Source organism: Heloderma suspectum, chromosome 5 (genome assembly GCF_057233095.1).
Source record: "Heloderma suspectum isolate Gila_16-S chromosome 5, 16-S_ref, whole genome shotgun sequence".
NCBI classification, from domain to species: domain Eukaryota; kingdom Metazoa; phylum Chordata; class Lepidosauria; order Squamata; family Helodermatidae; genus Heloderma; species Heloderma suspectum.
In genome coordinates, this window is record NC_139462.1 from 122,297,205 (window position 1) to 122,315,982 (window position 18,778).

At 43.8% G+C, this 18,778-nt stretch overlaps 1 protein-coding gene across 10 annotated transcripts in view; it reads right to left on the reverse strand.

The window, feature by feature from the left end:
• HTT (huntingtin) overlaps window positions 1-18,778 on the reverse strand; it is a 381,175-nt gene that overhangs the window by 61,574 nt on the left and 300,823 nt on the right. For 7 of the 10 annotated variants that reach the window (XM_084859889.1, XM_084859888.1, XM_084859886.1 and 4 more), the window contains one exon: window positions 11,094-11,176. The exons of 1 other annotated variant lie outside the window; for it this stretch is intronic. In XM_084859889.1, coding sequence (XP_084716015.1) covers window positions 11,094-11,176 — 83 coding nt within the window. Of the gene's footprint in view, window positions 1-7,088; window positions 7,240-11,093; window positions 11,177-18,778 lie in introns of those variants that run through there. 2 more of the 10 variants (XM_084859895.1, XM_084859894.1) reach the window with 2 other exon arrangements.

The following is an 18,778-nucleotide window of genomic DNA, read 5'->3' on the forward strand; positions in this document are numbered from 1 at the left end:
TTCAATTCCTTCATACTACCTGGCATCACTTTTTCCTGCTCCACAACAAGCAACTTACACTATCTTCTTCAAATGGTACAGGGAGGAGTGCTTTTCTTCAAGGATTAGGTCCTGTGCTTTCAGATAACTGTACCAATTTAGACTTTACTGCTATTGGAATACTCTTTGTACTAATCAATAAATCACTCAGGGGAACTTGAGATTCCTTTTTCATGTTCTCTACTTTTTTCTTAGCATGCAATAGCTTTTTAAAGAAACTTGGCATTGTATTATAAATAATCTTGGGGTATCTTCTAACTCTGTAATATGCAACAATTATCATCTTTACATAGTATAGGATATTTAACGACTATGTCTGTAGAGCAGCCTGACTTTGCTTGGCTTTGCTAGCTCCTATCCTTGGAAATGGCTTGATTCCCAGCCAATGCACCAATGTAAGGTCTCAAGAGTATTCTCTCAAGCTCTGAAAATACTCTAAGAACCAAACTCAGAAATAATTATAAGTCTCATCTTCAGAAAATAATCCACGTTTTGACTTCAGAAATAATTCTAAGTTCTAAAGTTTAAGAGCCTAGAGAGGTGCAAAGTTACCCAAATCCTTGCGTCTGGTGGTCCAGAGAATATCAGAGGCAAAGCAGTGAAAGAGCAAAGGGAAGAAGCAGCAGCTGCCCACATGAGCCCTCACTACCTGTGCTTTTAGACCCCTGTTCTGGTCAAAGGTGGGGGCCCCAATGAGAAATGAGACAACCACCTTCCAATCAAAAGGGTGTGTGTGTAGTTAGACCGCCTGCTCATCAATCAGAAGTAACATGTCTATCCCTCTCCCACAGTTTCACGTTTTATGCCCATATGTTTTTTGGGAACATTTCTGACACTACTACTAATGAATTAGTTTTATGTTTCTTAAAACATGGCTAAAAGTCTGCCATCTGGGCATGTTATCTTGATTGACATATTTCTCCCTGGTATATCTTCTTTTGAACTCACAGTCATTCTCTGTCATTACAGTCAGTGACAAAATGACTTCCCCCGCCCAACTAGCGTTGAGTAAAGACACTCTCTTATCAGCAGGTGTGTGCAGCACGAGATGTCAAAACAGTACTTTTCCTCCTCCTAGTTGGGCAGCTGAGCATGCTCAATTCTTCTGTTCATTTAATTTTCTAGCACACCGTGGCCTTGAACAAGCTATATGAAGCTGCTTGCAAAGACTGCTGCATTTCCCCCCCTCTTTTCTTCAAAATCAGTCCTGCAAAATCTCAGGTAGAGCCTTAGTGATAACGTCAGTTAGCATAAAACTGAAACTTCCAAGTCTTTTTGCCCAGAAGCCAAGGGTCTAGAACATGAGGTCTTCTTAAATATGAATCTAGGGTCTTTTGAGGGTCTTCTTGTAGTTCTCCCTAAAACCTTCATTCAGGTCATTCAACCATTCCAGTTCAAATTAACCATCTTTATTTATTTATTACATTTCTATACTGCCCAATAGCCAATGCTCTCTGGGCGGTTTACAAAGATTGAAAACATTTAAAAATACAATATACAGATTTTAAAAGCCAATTCCATAAAAAACACATGAACAGACAATATACACAAGAATGTATTATTTAAAACAACTCCACACAAGCAATCTCAAAGCAAACAACCATAACCATAAGCCATTCCAGGATCAATTAAACCTTATCATATGGCGGGCCTCGTCAGGGAGATCATAATTTGGGGGCCACCACTGAGAAGGCCCTCTCCCTTGTCGCCATCTTCCGAGCTTCCTCTGGGGTAGGCAGCCGGAAGAGGGCCTTAGATGTTGAGTGTAGTGTATGGGTAGGTTCGAGTCAGGAGAGGCGCTCCGTCAGATATTGTGGTCCCAAGCCATGTAAGGCTTTATAGGTTAAAACAAGCACCAGAAAAACACTGTATGTTTTAGGCTTGGAAACATACAGGCAGCCAGTGCAAGCGGCCCAAAGTTGGTCTTATATATTCGGACCTTCTGGTCGCCGTTATCAATCTGGCTGCCGCATTTTGCATGAGCTGCAGCTTCTGAACCGTCTTCAAAGGCAGCCCCATGTAGAGTGCATTACAGTAATCTAACTTGGAGATTACCAGAGCACAGACAACTGAAGCCAGGTTATCCCTGCCCAGATAGGGGTGTAGCTGGGCCACCAACTGAAGTTGGTAGAAGGTACTTGGTGCCACTGAGGCCACCTGAGCCTCAAGTGACAAAGATGGCTCAAGGAGAACCCCCAAGCTACGAACCTGCTCCTTCAAGAGGAGTCCAACCCCATTCAGAACAGGTTGAGCACCCTCTATCCAGTCAGAAGAACCACCTCCAACAGCATCTCAGTGTTGTCTGGATTGAATTTCAGCTTATTAGCCCTCATCCAGTCCATTGTCGCAGCCAGGCACCGATTTAGCACATCCACAGCCTCACCCGAAGAAGGTGAATAGGAGAAATCAAGCTGTGTGTCGTCAGCATACTGATGACAATGCACTCCAAAACTCTGGATGACCGCACTCAACCGTTTCATGTAGATGTTAAATAGCAAAGGGGACAAAACTGACCCCTGTGGAACCCCATACTGGAGAATCCACGGGGCCGAGCAATATTCCCCAAGCACAACCTTCTGGAATCAACCATCCAAGTAGGAACAAAACCAGTGCAATGCAGTTCCTCCCACTCCCAGCTCAGACAATCGTCCCAGAAGGATGCCATGGTTGATGGTATCAAAAGCCGCCGAGAGATCAAGGAGAATCAACAAGGTCACACTCCCCGTCACTTCCCGACATAGGTCATCATACAGGGCAACAAAGGCTGTTTCCATGCCAAAACCGGGCCTGAACCTCAACTGAAATGGATCCTCAGTTTGAAGTAGCCTCTTTAGACTTTTGTTAGCAAAATTATTTATCCCTTTTAGTACCAGATTAACACAGGGAATAACCTAGGTCTTGTTTGGTCTGTCTCTTCCTTGGACAACTTGCCTTCTTGCCTGACAGGCAAAGCAATAGAGACTTCTAACCGAGCTGAGAAATGTGGCATCAAGGGACTATGTCCTGGACTGATTGAGCTAGACTCCCCCAACAATGGACCTATTTCCAGAAAGGATCCTCACAGTATTGCCCAGAATCAAAGACTATCTTTTCCTCTTGCACTATGTCTCTTAGTTCATGAACAAGGATCTTGCACATGGGTGGTCTACTCCCAGATTCAGAGAAGGGCAGCCCATATACTAGATAGGCTCTCAGAATAATGGTTGCTGGAGTGGGATCTGTCTCACCTTCTATGTTCGTACTTGGACCTGTCTTGTAATTGGCTGTAGTGCTTGCACTCCTTTCTACCCCTCAACAGATGCTGGTTCTTATATCCTGGTTTGCAAGTGGTGCTTAAACCACAATTTCAAGGTCAGGCATCATGGGAAGCTGTGGTTTAAAATACCATGATATCTTTCTTGAAGCCAAACGTGCAAGAGGAAGAGGGAAGAGAAGGAGTGAAGGGGAGTGTTAAGCCACAAGGCTCATTCTCAGTCAAATAAATCATGATTTTCTCCAACTGAGATAATTACATCTAAACCAGGCCATGCTTCTCCAATGTGACTGAGCTGCCACCATGCTGTATTGAGGGGGAAAATCAGGCATGAGCAGCTACGTTGCTGGTAACAGTGCTGAAGTTAAAAAAGGTGGGAAAGAGGCCACCCTTTTGGGGAATTATCAATATCACCACTGTTCTCTAGATCCTGGCTATCATCAAGGCTTTACCAACTGTCTTCCTTCTCAGCCTGCTCATTTCCTGCCTAGGACAGGAGAGAGAAAGGAAGCTTGTCCTGCCATTTCAAACTCAGGCTGTCTTGTTCCCTGCCATGGGGAGAGGAGACAGATGCCTTGGCACTGAGTTTGTGTTTCAGGAATGCACCTGCCCCAGGTGCAAGCTGTGTGTGTGTGTGTGTGTGTGTGTGTGTGAGAGAGAGAGAGAGAGAGAGAGAGAGAGAGAGAGAGAGAGAAAGTGTTGGTGCTATGCAGGAGATTTTGCCTCTTCTTTTTCCTGTGAAGTTTTTCTACCTAACGCCCCTTGGAACTCAGGGAAGGGTAATGAAAGTCATTTTTTTGTTTTGTTCAGCTCAACTATAATTCCCAAAAGCTTGACTCGGCCTGAATGTGATGATTGCCTTCTGCTGCTACAACTGACAATGGGAATTTGCAGGGGCAACAACGGTAAAAGCAGCAGTTTGAAAACCTCCTGGATACACTTTTCTTGGGGCCTAAAGGATAATAATGAGGGTATCTGGTAGATCTCCCTTATTTATCTGACTTATTTTATTTTCAGTATTTATAAACTACTCTATATCTAAACAAGATTCCCAAGCAGTGAACAATACAGCAAAAGAGAAAAAAGAAAAGAAAAAAGAATAAAAATACAAAAGAATAACGAATACTTAAAATCAAGCTATACAATAAAACAGTGGCTGGTCATTCAGGAAAAGTGTGTTTCAATACAGTGTCCTTATCAGCCACTGAAAACTAAGCCAAGTTGGCACCTGCCTGGCATCAAGTGGCAGGGAATTACAAACATAGGGAACTGCCCAATTCTGAATCAGACAATTGGCCCCTCTAGCTCAGTGTTATCAACACTGACTAGTAGCTCTCCTAGGTTTCAGGCAGTTTTTCCAGCCTGATCTGGAGACAACTGGGGATTGAACCTGGGACCGTCAGCTTGCAAAGCATGTACTCTACCACTGAGCTATGGCCTCTCTATATAAAAAAGAGAAGACTTCGTAGGGACTTAGGAAGCTGCCTTATACTGAAGCAGTCCATTGGTATATGTAGTTCAGTACTGTCAACACTAACTGGCATATTTTCAGGTAGGATTCTTTTCTAGCCCTACTAGGAGATGCCAGGGAGTATACCTGGGGCCTTCTACATGCAAAATATGTGCTCTGCTATTGAGGTTTCCACAGAGAGGGATCCAACTGCAGTGAGATCTAGCAATTACACAATTAGACACGACCGCAGAAAAGGTCCTTTCTCTGGTAGCCACCCTTCTAACCAATATAGGTGAGGGCACCCAGAGAAAAGACTCCAATGATGATCTCAGCTACTGAGCAGTTTCATATGGGTACCTGGTCCCAGACAATTTAGGGCTTTAAACTGTGCCCAGAAAGAAACAATGGGGTGCCAAGGGTGTCCTTGAATATAGATATAATACCTTTGCTGCAGTTTTGCTATAATACGTGTGCTCCTGTCAAACAGTCTGGTTGTCATATTGTGCATTAGTAGAAGTTTCTGAAGATTTTTCAGAGGCACCCCCACATATTATACATGAGACTAATCAAGTCTGCATGCTATTGAATCTTGAATAAATGAGGCAATTCCTTTTTCAGCAGTGAATGTAGCCAGTCAACTTATCACATAATGTGCTGAGCTACATATACCACTTGGGTTTCAAGATCACTCCCAAACTATGAACCTGATCTTAATGGGAGAGTGCAATCATGTTCAGTACATGTTGAAAACAGGATTTAATTTTAAATTCCTGTATTCAGATATACTTTGGAATATCCCCTCTCCATATAGAACCAGGAGGCAGGGCCATCTACAATTGACTCTTCCCTGGGAAGGATTCCCCACTAATTCCCTGGAGTGGGGGGGAGAGAGAGCAGAAAACCCTAACATACTACAGAAAACAGGAAAAACATGTAAATGTGACATAAACAAAGGAACCACTAATAAAGAGAGAGAACCCATCCCAAGAACTGCTCATGTGCCTGTTGTTCAAAACAATAAACTAGTCCTACAAGGGAGGTGGGAGAATGCCCTCCTGCCTTCCTCAAGAAAAAGGAACCTACTGTAAGTAAATCATTCCTGCTTTTTTCCAAGACAAGCAGGAGGGCATTCAAATATCCTTCAGGATATATTACAGCAGTACACTTAATGGGTGGACATATAGGCCTTATTGTCCTTACTGAGAAGAACCTAGGAGAGAACCCCCTCGATCAAAAACAGTAGCAGCCTGAGATAGGCTGGAAATTGGAGATTTGTGTTTCAGGGTACAATCCTATGCATGTTTACACAGAAAAATGTCCTAAAACATTCAGTATCCCTTCAGCCAGTCATGCTGGCTGGGGAATGCTGGGAACTGTAGAACCTTTTCTGTATAAACATGCAAAGGACTGTACCCTAAATAAATGTTTAGAGGCATATTTGAGTAATTCATTTTCCTTAACCCAACTCACAAAAGTTGTCCAATGGAATTGGCAGCCAGTTTGGATCAACATACCACTGCAGTATACCTAGACATGAAATATATTATACCGGGTTGTTGACGATGATGTTTATGTTTTTAATTTCTTTCCAGCATCACATTCCTTGGTCTTTCATTCTCACCACCATTTTCTTTTTATGTGTTCTGGCTTAAGTGGCTAAAAGATAGAACTTTCAGCAGATTCAGACTTAGCACACCCAAAACATATTAAAACTCACTGATTAACATTTCTTCCCACTCCTACTAAGAATGCCTCCTCAACAATTCTGCTTCCTCCCTCTTTAGGGTGGACAAAGAAATCTCTGACCCAGCAGGTGAGGGTGGATGTCTATATCATCCAGGTCTACCCTCACCATGGTCTTTTAGTGGCTTCCTTATGGGGGTTGGTTCAGGGGAGTTTGGAGCTGTGGCTGGAGCTGTGTAAACTCCTGCTAGCCAACCTGGAGAAAGAAGAGCTCTGGTTCTACCTGTAGTACATATTACTACAAAAGCCAGGAGAGCTTTTTTCACTACTTAAGGGGTTTCTAGCAGGGAAGTGAAAACAGTTCTCACACTTATCTGTTTAGGAATGGGACTGCAACCTTGACTGCCACTATGGTGAGCAACTACAGTTGAGGCTGTGGGAGGAGGGGAGCCCCATTTGTCTCCTTCCTCTTTGTCAACTTGGCACTTATTGTTTCAGTTCCAAAACTGGCCTGGAAGCCTAACTGAACTTGGTCTACATAATCCATATTATCCAGGAATGCCTGGAATTGCGTGGTCACCAGGCTCTTAAGAACGTAGCTCAAAAAAGATGTAACCAACCAGTAGTTAAGAGCATTATAATGGGACTCTGTTTCTGCAGCCACTGAGCCTATATTTGTTGTCTACTGAGTACTTAGCTGGACAAAGACAGAGAGGCTCACTCCTACCTTATTATGAGGATCTCAGTAATATATGCAGGACTTCAGTGTGAAGTTCAAAAGATTGGCCAAATAGGCAGATGTGCACACATTCTGAAGGAAAAATTGGACAATACGAAACAATGACAGTTGTGATTTATAGATTCTCTTCTGTATGCAAGAACAGGCTTCTATACAGAGAGTACCTATTTTGTCCACACACAGTTCTTGTGTGAGGAAAATCAAGGTGTATCCACAAAATCTGTTTTGTACATGAAAGCCTGATTCACTCAACCACGAGCACACATAGTTTCTGCACAGAAGTGCACATGCAATAGCATGTCTTTTGCCTGCAGGCCTTTGGATTGTGGCAAGAAAGCACTGTTGTGGGTGGAAGAGGAAAGAGGATTTGCTGTTGTTTATTCGGTCAGTCGCTTCCGACTCTTCGTGACTTCATGGACCAGCCCACGCCAGAGCTTCCTGTCGGCCTTCGCCACCCCCAGCTCCCCCAAGGTCGAGCCCGTCACCTCCAGAATATCATCCATCCATCTTGCCCTTGGTTGGCCCCTCTTCCTTTTGCCTTCCACTTTCCCTAGCATCAGCATCTTCTCCAGGGTATCCTGTCTTCTCATTATGTGGCCAAAGTACTTCAGTTTTGCCTTTAATATCATTCCCTCAAGTGAGCAGTCTGGCTTTATTTCCTGGAGTATGGACTGGTTTGATCTTCTTGCAGTCCAAGGCACTCTCAGAATTTTCCTCCAGCACCACAGTTCAAAAGAGGATAGTCTGGATGAAAGTTGCAAAACCTCTCTCAGTGTAACAGGATATCATGGAAGGGTAGCTATTGTATGATTTTTTTCAATAAAACCTGGAAATAAAGCCTGGAAATAAAGTACAAACTCTGGTATTGCATAATATTAAGTGTGGATCACAGAAACGTCCAGCACTGTTTACTAGAACTGATCACATATAAACCAGCCATGCCAAGGTTAACAAAATAAAGGTTATAAGATACCACAATGCTGTACTCTCCATGAATTAGGGAAAAGGAAGACACAACAAGAATATGAAGTATATGAATAGTATTGTCATTTTGGAAGGCATAGCATGGCAAGATGGGGGTAGCCCACAGCTGCCGAGTCGCCTCTTCACATGCCTAAGGACTTCAGAGCAGCAGGGTTGGCGTTAGAACAGCCTTTTGCATCTCCTTCTCTTGGGGAGATACAAGGGAATCTGTGCTCCTAGCCTGACGGACCCTTAAATACATGCCAGCTGGCTCTGCAGCAGCCCTGCTCCCTCTGCATTAGGGATGCAGAGCAAGCATCCCTCATGACAGGGCAACGTGGTCATGTTCTCCAGCCATGCCCATCTCTCAGTCTTTACCCAATGCCAATATTTTTGCCAAGGTGACTGGGCCACTGCCCAGTGAGTAGTGTCACTCACTACTAAGTGAGGTGAAGCTTTTCTTCCATGGTAGGAGTCCCACCATGTATTTTATGTTGGCAGGTGGCTCATCTCAAGACATGGTGATTCTGATATATGGTAAATACCTGAATAGTATAGCAGTGCACAGAAATGCTATCTTCTTCCCTTCCTCCACCAGAATAATTTGTGCCTTAAAGAAGCAGGCTTTGCCTACTGCCTCCCAGCTTAGATTCAGCCCAGTGTTCCAGCCTGTCCAGATCCTTTTGAATTTTGATCCCATCTTCTACGTGGTTGGCTGTCTTTCCTAGTAATCTGCAAATTTGATAAGCAACCCCTATACACCCTCATCCAAGTCATTTATAAAAAAGCTGAACAGCACAGGGCCTAGGACAGAGCCCTGGGGCACTCCACTCAAGTTATTAATTAGCACTCGCTGAGTATGGTTGCTCAATCAGCTGTGGATCCACCTAACTGTAACATTGTCCAACCAACATTTTACCATCATGTCAACAAGGATATCATGGGAAACTTTGTCAAATCCTTTGCTGAAATCAAGATATATTATTTCCACAGCATTCCCTTGATCTACCAAACTAGTAACTCTATCAAAAAAGAAGATAAGGTTGGCCTGGCATGACATATTCCTCACAAACCCATGTTGACTTCTGAGAATCAATGTATTATTTTCCAGATCACTTAATCATCTGTTTGAGAATTTGCCTGGTATTGATGTCAGGATGGCTATCGTTTCCTGGAACCCCTTTTCCCCCCTTCTTGAAGATAGGGACATTTGTCCATCTCCAGTGTTCTGGCACCTCACCAATTCTTCAGGAGTTCTCAAAAGCTACAGAGAGCGGCTCTGAAATAGTGTCTGCAAGCTCCTTCAGCATCTGGGTATGTAATTCATCTGGCCCTTGAGACTTGAATTCATTTAAAGTAGCTAAGTGCTCTCTAAGCATGTTCTTACTTATTCTGGACTGCAAATCCCTCCATTTATCATTTGTTCTACTTGTTCCAAGTTGAACACAACTCCCCTTGTGGAAGACAAGTTTAGTAGTTCCACCTTCTTTCAGTCATCTGTTAACAATTCATCATCCTAAACAGGAAACCTACCCCTTTCTTGATCTTCTCCTTGCTCCTAACATAGTCAAAGAAGCCCTTTTTGTTGTTTTTAGAATTCCTCATCAGCCTCAGCTTATTTTGGGCCTTCGTCTTCCTGACACGATCCTTACAGGTCCAGGCAACTCCACTGTATTCCTCCTTGGCAATATGTCCCTCCTTCCATCTCCTATACATGACCGTTTTGAGCCTCACCTCATCAGAGAGGCCCCTGTGCAGCCACACAGGCTTCTTTAAATGCCCCCTCCATTCTCCCTTCTCATCGGAATAGTTTGTGACTGTGCCTTCAGTATTTTAGTTTTCAGGATCTCCCATACCACTTGAACTCTTTTCCTTCAGATTTTCTGGCCATGGGATCTCACCCATCTTTTCTCTGAGCTTTTGGAAAGCGGTTTTCCTAATGTCCAACGTATGAATCCAAGTAAGCTCAGTTTTCACAGATCAAGACGGCATGGTCACTTTCCACAGGCTGCTGTCACTTTGACTTAATCTACCATTTCTTCCCTGTTGCTCAGGATTAAGTCCACAACAGCAGATCTCTTTGTACTTTCTTCCACCCTCTGACATGAAGTTGTCAGCAACACAAGTAAAAAACTTGTTGGGTGTTCCATTCTTTGCAATGTTAAGACTTCCATCAGATGCAGGGATAGTTGAAATTCCACACTACAACTATTGCTTGCCTCTGTGAAAATTTTGTCATCTGTTCCAGGAAAGCACCATCCATGTCTTCTGGCTGGGTGGGTAATCTGTCATAACAATACCACTCTTGTTTCTCCCTCCCTCTGTCTTTACTCAAATGCTTTCAGCAGGGTTTCCATTCTCAGAAACATGAATTTCCACACAGGTATATACATTCCTTACATAAACCCCCCACCCCTTCCTGTTGGGTCTATTCCTTTTGAACAAAGTATACCCTTCAATGACTACATTCCAATCATGAGTCTCATCCCATCAAATCTCAGTGATACCTATCAGATCATACTTATCATCCTGTATTAAGATTTCAAGTTCAACCTATTTATTTCCCATGCTCCATGGGTGTTGCACCTTCCCAGTTTCTGGAGGGAAGGGGAAGTGAGACTCATTTCTTGTCCCCAATCAAGGCACTAGTGCTCTTCACAATTGTGGGGACTGAATCATTCCCTCTACCCCGAAGCAGAAAGGAGAGGCATTTGGTGTGAAGCTTCTCACTTTACAGAAGGCCTAAATAATAGTACTGGGATGAGTGGCCACACTCTTCTCATTAAAGTTAATGAAATTGCATATTTGTAGCACCATTACTTCATTCTGTTATCAATATGATTTGTCTTCTTTTAAGTAATAATCCAATTAATTAAAAATCCCAAGATTGCCATTCAGCAATGCTTGTTAAAGTGGGAAGTAGAGAATACAGATAAAGGTTCTCACTAGGCACTTGAACAAACCTGTCCTAATTTATATCCCATATTTCCCAGTTCACGCTCTGTATTGATCTGCAGTAAAAGATTTTCATGGTTGATAACAGCACCTGAAATAAAAATACAAAACAAAATTGTTTTAGACAATATCCAAAATAAGCCTGTTTTTTAAAAAGATTAAACATCTTCAGAAAACAGCATCACAAAAAACAAATGCAAGGTGATTTTACAAGACCATCATCAGTGCCCATTATCTTTACTACTATGTCATTCCTGCCAATGCAACTCCTCCCACCATTTCAGTCTCATGAGTCCAACCATAATCCATCAAATGACACTGGCAGTTGTCTTCTGTTACTGTTGTCACTTGTGTGGGAAATAAAGGCTTGCCAAACTAAGAAGGCATCTGGCTTAATCTGTTCTTTGATGAGTCTAATCTGGTAGGTTAGCTTTTCAGCTAGTGCCAAATACCAAACCTCTAAAGGTGTAACAATGCTGTCCTTCCACTGTTTAGCAAAAAACCAATCATGCTGCTTCAGCTAGAAAAATAATTAAGTCCTTTTGCAATAGAGCAGCATTACCCCTTCAAAGATACCCAGGATTGCTCTTAGCATCAGGATCTACCTGTCTGCATGTGATCACTGATAATGGTTTAAAGATAGTCAACTCAAAGTCTTTTGTCCCTGGGCAACTCCATTATATGTGACAGAACATACCCCTATTGCCACAGCCTCTCCCGCACATGGGCAAGTACGTTTATGTTATATAAGACAATTTCAGTGGGGTGATATACCATCTGTGCATAATCTTGAGGGACGATTCTTGAATATGCACTGATACAGATTGCAAAAGTTTGTGTTTCCAGATAGCTTCCCATTTGTCCTCCTCCAGTGTTCCTCCCAAATCCTTCTCCCAAACCACTTTAAGACCACCTAGGGAAGTTAGATAACCTAAAAGTATTTGATATAGACAATCTTCTTAGACACAGAAGATGTCTTAGCAATAAGGTCTTCAAAAGGAGTGAATTTCCTTGTAGCTTGTTCCCTAATTGTTGTATTTGAAATGAAATAGATCACTTGATGTAGCTGTAACCAATCAAATACTCTAGGGTGCAATTTCTCCCTTCTCAAAGAGGCTTATTTACATAGAAATCAGCCATCCTATATAACCCCATCCCCTCCCAGGAATGGAATACTCTGCCAGGAGAATGCTGAGGGTGTATCCAGCTCCATCTGAACCCAGGGCTTATCCTCACTTCGTTGAATAAGATATATGATTTGGCAAAGTTGAAATGCCTCGTAATAAGTTTGGATGTAAGGAATACCCAGCCTCCCTGCTTTTGTCCTTTATATAAAACAGTCTGACTGAGTCTTGTTCTCTTTCTTTTACATATAAATTTATCTAGCACTGTTTGCCACCCTAGTACAGTCTTGTCTGGGATCATTACTGGCAAAGCCTTAAACTGGAAAGACAATTTCAGCAACAGTGTCATTTTAACTGCCTCAGTTCTCTCCAGCCATGACAGAGGGAGCTCATCTCACCTTTCAATAATTTTGTGTGTGTCATGACTGGAGAGAAGTTCATTTTCCTCAATTTATACAAGCATATGTGTATCAAAACTCCCAGGTATTTTATTGTTTTATACTTTAGGGAAAAGCCAGACAATTTTTTTTTTACCTGTTGTTGCATACTGGGCGGATGGGGGTTGTATTACCAATTTGGCATAATTTATTTTGAGACCAGCTACTTCTCCATACTTAGCAATCTCTTTTTGCATCTCCAGGACTAATAGTAGCGGATCGGTAAGAAATTTATTTATTTAAAATATTTCTTGGCTGCATTTCAGGGCAGGAGCCCTCCCAAGGAAGCATGCAACAATAAAACTCACTTAATAAAAACGGAAAAAACAGCAACAGCAGCAAACATTCTAAAAGCAACAACCAATACAAAAACAAAACCTACTACGTATCTACTGAAGCTACAACTCATTCCAATAAAACATAATCAGGGGAAGACCAGAGAAAAGTAGTAGGTTTTCAGGGCCTTCCTAAAAGCCTTCAATGATGGGGCCTGGCGGACCCCTGATGGCAACTTATTGCAGAGGTATAGGGCCACTCCAGAAAATACCATCTCTTGTATACTCACCCACTTAACTGCCACCACAGGTGGGCAGGTAAGAAGGGTCTCTCCTACTGATCTTAAAGTGTGGGCAGGTTGATATTGTTGAAGGTGGTCCTTCAAGTAATTTGGTCCCAAACCATTTAGGGCTTTTAAATATAAAAACCAGCACTTTAAATTGGGTTCAGAAACACACCAGTAACCAGTGCAGCTGGTGTAGTATAGGTGTTATATGATTGGATCACCTCACCCCCACCAACACTCAGATGGCCACATTCTGTACCAGCTGAAGTTTCCAGACCGTCTTCAAAGGCAGCCCTGCATACAGTGCATTACAGTAATCAAGCCTGGATGTCACTAGGCATGGATAACTGAAGCAAGGTCTTCTGCAAACACACTAATTACATGGTTTCTGGCTCCTTCTCCAATTCCCTTCTAACCTGGGAACTACAGACCAGTCAGTCTGACATCAATCCCTGGGAAAATTCTGGGGTAGATCATAAAGCAATTCATCTGGAAGCACCTTGACAACAATGCCGTGATTACTCTAAGCCAACATGGATTTGTCAAAAACAAGTCCTGCCAGACAAATCTGATCTCATTTTTTGATCAAGTAACCTCCCTTGTAGACCGTGGGAATGCTGTAGACATCATATACCTCGACTTCAGCAAAGCTTTCGACAAAGTGTCCCATGATATCCTGATCAGCAAACTAGCTCAAAGTGGGCTAGATGAAACAACGATCCGGTGGATCCACAGTTGGCTACAGAATCGGACTCAAAGACTGCTTATCAATGGGACCTTCTCAAACTGGGGAGAGGTAACGAGTGGGGTACCGCAGGGCTCAGTCCTGGGCCCAGTGCTCTTCAACATTTTTATTAATGACTTGGAGGAGGAGGTGCAGGGAATGCTGATCAAATTTGCAGATGACACAAAATTGGGAGGGATAGCTAATACTTTGGAAGACAGAAACAAAATTCAAAGTGATCTGGATAGACTGGAGCGCTGGGCAGAAAACAGAAAACGGAATAATAGGCTCAAGTTACAGGAAGCCAGATTCCGGCTGAACATCAGGAAAAACTTCCTGACTGTAAGAGCAATACGACAATGGAACCAATTACCTGGGGAGGTGGTGGGCTCTCCCATACTGGAGGCCTTCAAGATGAGGCTGGACAGCCATTTGTCAGGGATGCTCTGACTTGGATTCCTGCATTGAGCAGGGGGTTGGACTCGATGGCCTTGTAGGCCCCTTCCAACCCTACTATTCTATGATTCTATGATTCCCCTAATATTAGGAATGGTTCACAAGGCTTTTGCCAATGGTTGCAGGGACATGACAAATAGCAAGGGAATGAGGCAAGAGGACATCCTTGCCTCGTTTCTCTGCCAAGGTTAAATCATGACCATTTGCTCTTATTGTTGTTCTCCATGTTTGGTATAATGCTGAAATGGCACTTGTAAATGTTTCCTCTTAGTTTCATTTTGTTTATCAATTTGAGTAAGAAAGTGTGCATACATCAAGTGTGAGGATCACTAATCTTTGCATCTTGCATTTACTCCAGTGGACCGCCTCCCTTGGGCTTCTCTGAGGATGAAGGGGAATGGCAGGTTCCAGACCCAAGGGAAGGGACTAGCACAGAAGGAGCCCCAGCCCCTTCACCTCCTGTGGATGTTCCATGCCAGTTTGAGAGTCCAGATATAACAAACCCTTCACCACCTGAAAAGGCTGATAATAAGACACTCCTGCCTTAAACCAGCAGATATTTTTTTTATCATTCAGTTCCCTTGGTTTTTAAAAAGGAAATTTATTATTACAGTGCTCTGGAAAAACAACAACCACAAACTAAAAAACAAAACACAAAAGATGCAATTAGCACTTTAAAAAACACTGACATTAGGTGCAAGTATTTAATGTCATGTGTAGTTTGGCTTTGAGTATCATAGTCACTTGCACAGAAATGGAGAGCTAATGCAGGACGTTTTACTCAAGAAACAGAACTGATCATACTATTATGGTTAGAAATGTGGTCTTAGAGCACATAAATAAAACAGAGAAAGAAGGGCCAGGCCGCAGTACCACTGAGGTGGATAACATTGCTCTTTTGATCCTATTGGATCATAATCTAATAGGAGTTTAGCAACAAGATGCTGTTTTTAAATGTGTGGATACGATTTTATTAACATGTAGGCAACCTTTCTGAGCCCACAAGCATATGTGACAATTTTTCCCAGGGCCACGGGCACACTTTACATTTTTCTGGGGCCCCAGGCACATCTTCATGCCCCCTCTTCCAGGATTCCCGCTTTTCTGGCCGCCCTTTTCCTCTTCCTTCTCCTCCCTCTCCTTCCCACTCAGGGCTTTCTTCCTCCTCCGCCTCTCCTTTCTTATTCCTGCCCCCAGTGCTTTTGCTCCTGCTAGCTCCCTTCTTAACACTGTCATTCCACCACATTCACCCTGTCAAGAGTGACAGCCTGCTTTTCCACCATGAAGCTAGGCCTTGCTGTCACGTCTGATACCACCACCTGGGAGTGTGTTATCTGGAAGCTCCTTGGCCCTGCTGCTCAAGGTCAGGCTCAGGCCTTGCTAACTGGGAAAGAGATAACAGCTGGGTTTGGTGGGAAGATCCTGCCTCTTCGGGGGCGAGGGTGGTGCACCCAGGGGCTGAGCTAGTGACTGGCTAAGGGAAATCTGCCCTGGGTTGCCAAGGCTGGGCCTTAAAAGAGGGGCTGAGGTAGAGGCGTGTTGTCTCCCTTCGTTCTGGTAGTTTTCGGACTTGCTGATGGCTGGACTCTATCCTGGGAAGCCCTTACTCCAGTATATACAGGGATAGGCTAGCCAGTTTTGTTATTTTGCTTGGGCGTATGGTTAAAAGGCTATGTAATCAGGTTCCTATTTAAGTATTTCAGGTTTATACCCTTCTGTACAACTTACTACTTCCACTCTTCCCTTTCCCTTTACTCCCTTTTCTCCTAATAAACATTTATCCAACTCTAGATTGGTGTGGTTCCTTCTGAGTAACTTCAGTAATTTAGTAATTTCAGTGCCTCTTGGCTGAGGAGGGTAGGTACTGGGTGTCTTTTGGGGAACCAGAGGCCAGGTTTGGCCAGTTCTACTTTGCAGGGGAGTTGAAACTAGGTCCAGTGCTCCTTCACACACCCCAACTACCACTTCTGCCTTCTGACATTGCTCATCTCAGCACTGAGGAAGCAGAAAGTAAGCAGATAGGGAGAGACGTCTCCCAATCTGCTGACTTCCTGCTTCCTAGCTGCTAAGCACAGTGGGAGGCAGAAATGGTGGCATAAGCGGTGGGGGATGACTGGGGCCAATGAGACTCTAGCGGGTGCACTCAGGGGTCCTGGCCAATGGCAGGTTGCTGACCCCTATGCTAGTCAAAATATAAAAGTGCTATAGGTTAGTGTCCCCTGATTTGATTAACACAGTTAAAAGTTGTTGACAGTAAATGGGAGAAGATGCAGAAGAATCATAGAATAGTAGGGTTGGAAGGGGCCTACAAGGTCATCCAGTCCAACCCCCTGCTCAATGCAGGAATCCAAGTCAGAGCATCCCTGACAGATGGCTGTCCAGCCTCATCTTGAACGCCTCCAGTGTGGGAGAGCCTACCACCTCCCTAGGGAATTGGTTCCATTGTCGTATTGCTCTAATAGTCAGGAGGTTTTTCCTGATGTTCAGCCGGAATCTGGCTTCCTGTAACTTGAGCCCATTCTTCCGTATCCTGCACTCTGGGATGATGGAGAAGAGATGCTGGCCTTCCTCTCTGTGACAACCTTTCAAGTACTTCAAGAGCGTGATCATTTCTCCCCCCAGTCTTCTCTTCTCAAGGCTAAACATGCCCAGTTCTTTCAGTCTCTCTTCATGGGGCTTTGTTTCCAGTTCCCTGATCAACTTTGTTGCCCTCCTCTGAAACCTCTCCAGTTTGTCTGCATCCTTCTTAAAATGTGGTGCCCAGAACTGGACACAGTACTCCAGATGAGGCCTAACCAGTGCTGAGTGGAGGGGAACGAGTACTTCCTGGGATTTGGAAGCGATGCTTCTATTAATGCAGCCCAAAAGAGCATTTGCCTTGTTTGCGGCCACATCACATTGTTGGCTCATATTCAGTTTGTGATCGACAACAATTCCAAAATCCTTCTCGCTTGTAGTGTTGTTGAGCCACGTATCCCCCATCTTGTAACTGTGCATTTGGTTTCTTTTTCCTAGGTGCAGAACTTGGCATTTATCCCTATTACATTTCATTCTGTTATTTTCTGCTCAGTGCTCCAGTCTATCAAGATCACTTTGAATTTTGTTTCTGTCTTCCCAAGTATTAGCTATCGCACCCTATTTTGTGTCATCTGCAAATTTGATCAGCATTCCCTGCACCTCCTCCTCCAAGTCATTAATACAAATGTTGAAGAGCACTGGTTCCAGGACTGAGCCCTGCAGTACCCCGCTCGTTACCTCTCCCCAATTTGAGAAGATCCTATTGATAAGCAATGGGAGATGACCAATGACCTGTGGCATATAAGGAAAGGATGAAGGAGCATTTTGAAGCTCACAGAAATTTAACATTAATATTTGACATGCCACTCCCCCCGCCCTCCCCAATACTATGAAAGCTGCCTTGAAAAAGTCCAACGTAATGGGTGGCCAGACCGTGGCTTTGGAGTCACTTGCAGCTCCTTGATAGTTCAACTGCAGCTTGAGCCAACAAATGTGTCCATGCATTTTGTGGCTCTTGAGATGCAGATGTTCTGGGCAATTCTTGTCCTCTGCAGCCACTTGGGCTGCAGGCACCTTGGGCTGAGGGCAAAGGGACAGCATCTGACCTGCCGGAGAGAGAAGTAACTGAAGAGACATGGACAGCGTGCAGGACACAGAAGCGAGAAGAGATGCTGATGGAGGATGATGCAGGAGGAGTCAGCAAGCACTGCCTCAGGTGTGTGGGCAGCATGGAAAGGAGAAGATAAATGCTGGCTGCACAAAATGGCTTAAGATCATGAACAGTATGGAGAGGAGAGACCAAGCAGAACAGGAACATGCACAAATCTGGAGCAGAGAGAAAGGGCCACGAAGGCCTAGGAAAGGGCAAGCAGTCTGTCAGAGTGGTCTCCTTTGGGATGCCTGTGGCCACCTTGCAAGGAGTTAAGCCTAAGATATTGAGCCTCTCCCACCCCTGCCAGTCTCCTCCACCTATGCTATTCAGGGCTCACTAAGGAGAGGAGAATTAATCTGTCTCAAGGCCTTTTCCCTTCTTACATGGCAGTATACCAGGAGGGGAGCTTCACTTGCACCTTCCCCAGGCCTTTGCTCTCACAGGTGAGAGCTGCAGGCCTCACCTAGGAAGAGAATACATGAGTAAAGGTTGTGCACATCCTGTGGCTCCTGAGCATTTTAAAGTTGTGGTCTGTGGCTTGGAGGATCTGAGATGTAGGCACCCCTGTCCTATGTATCCATAATTAAAGAAGAAATATTTAGTGTGTTCAAGCAGAAGCAAGTCCCATTTCAAGTTAAACAGCAAAGCACAAAGACAAAGTAAAAATGTGATTGGGTTATGGCAGCACCAGAGATTTTTTCCAATTCTATGACAAGCCAT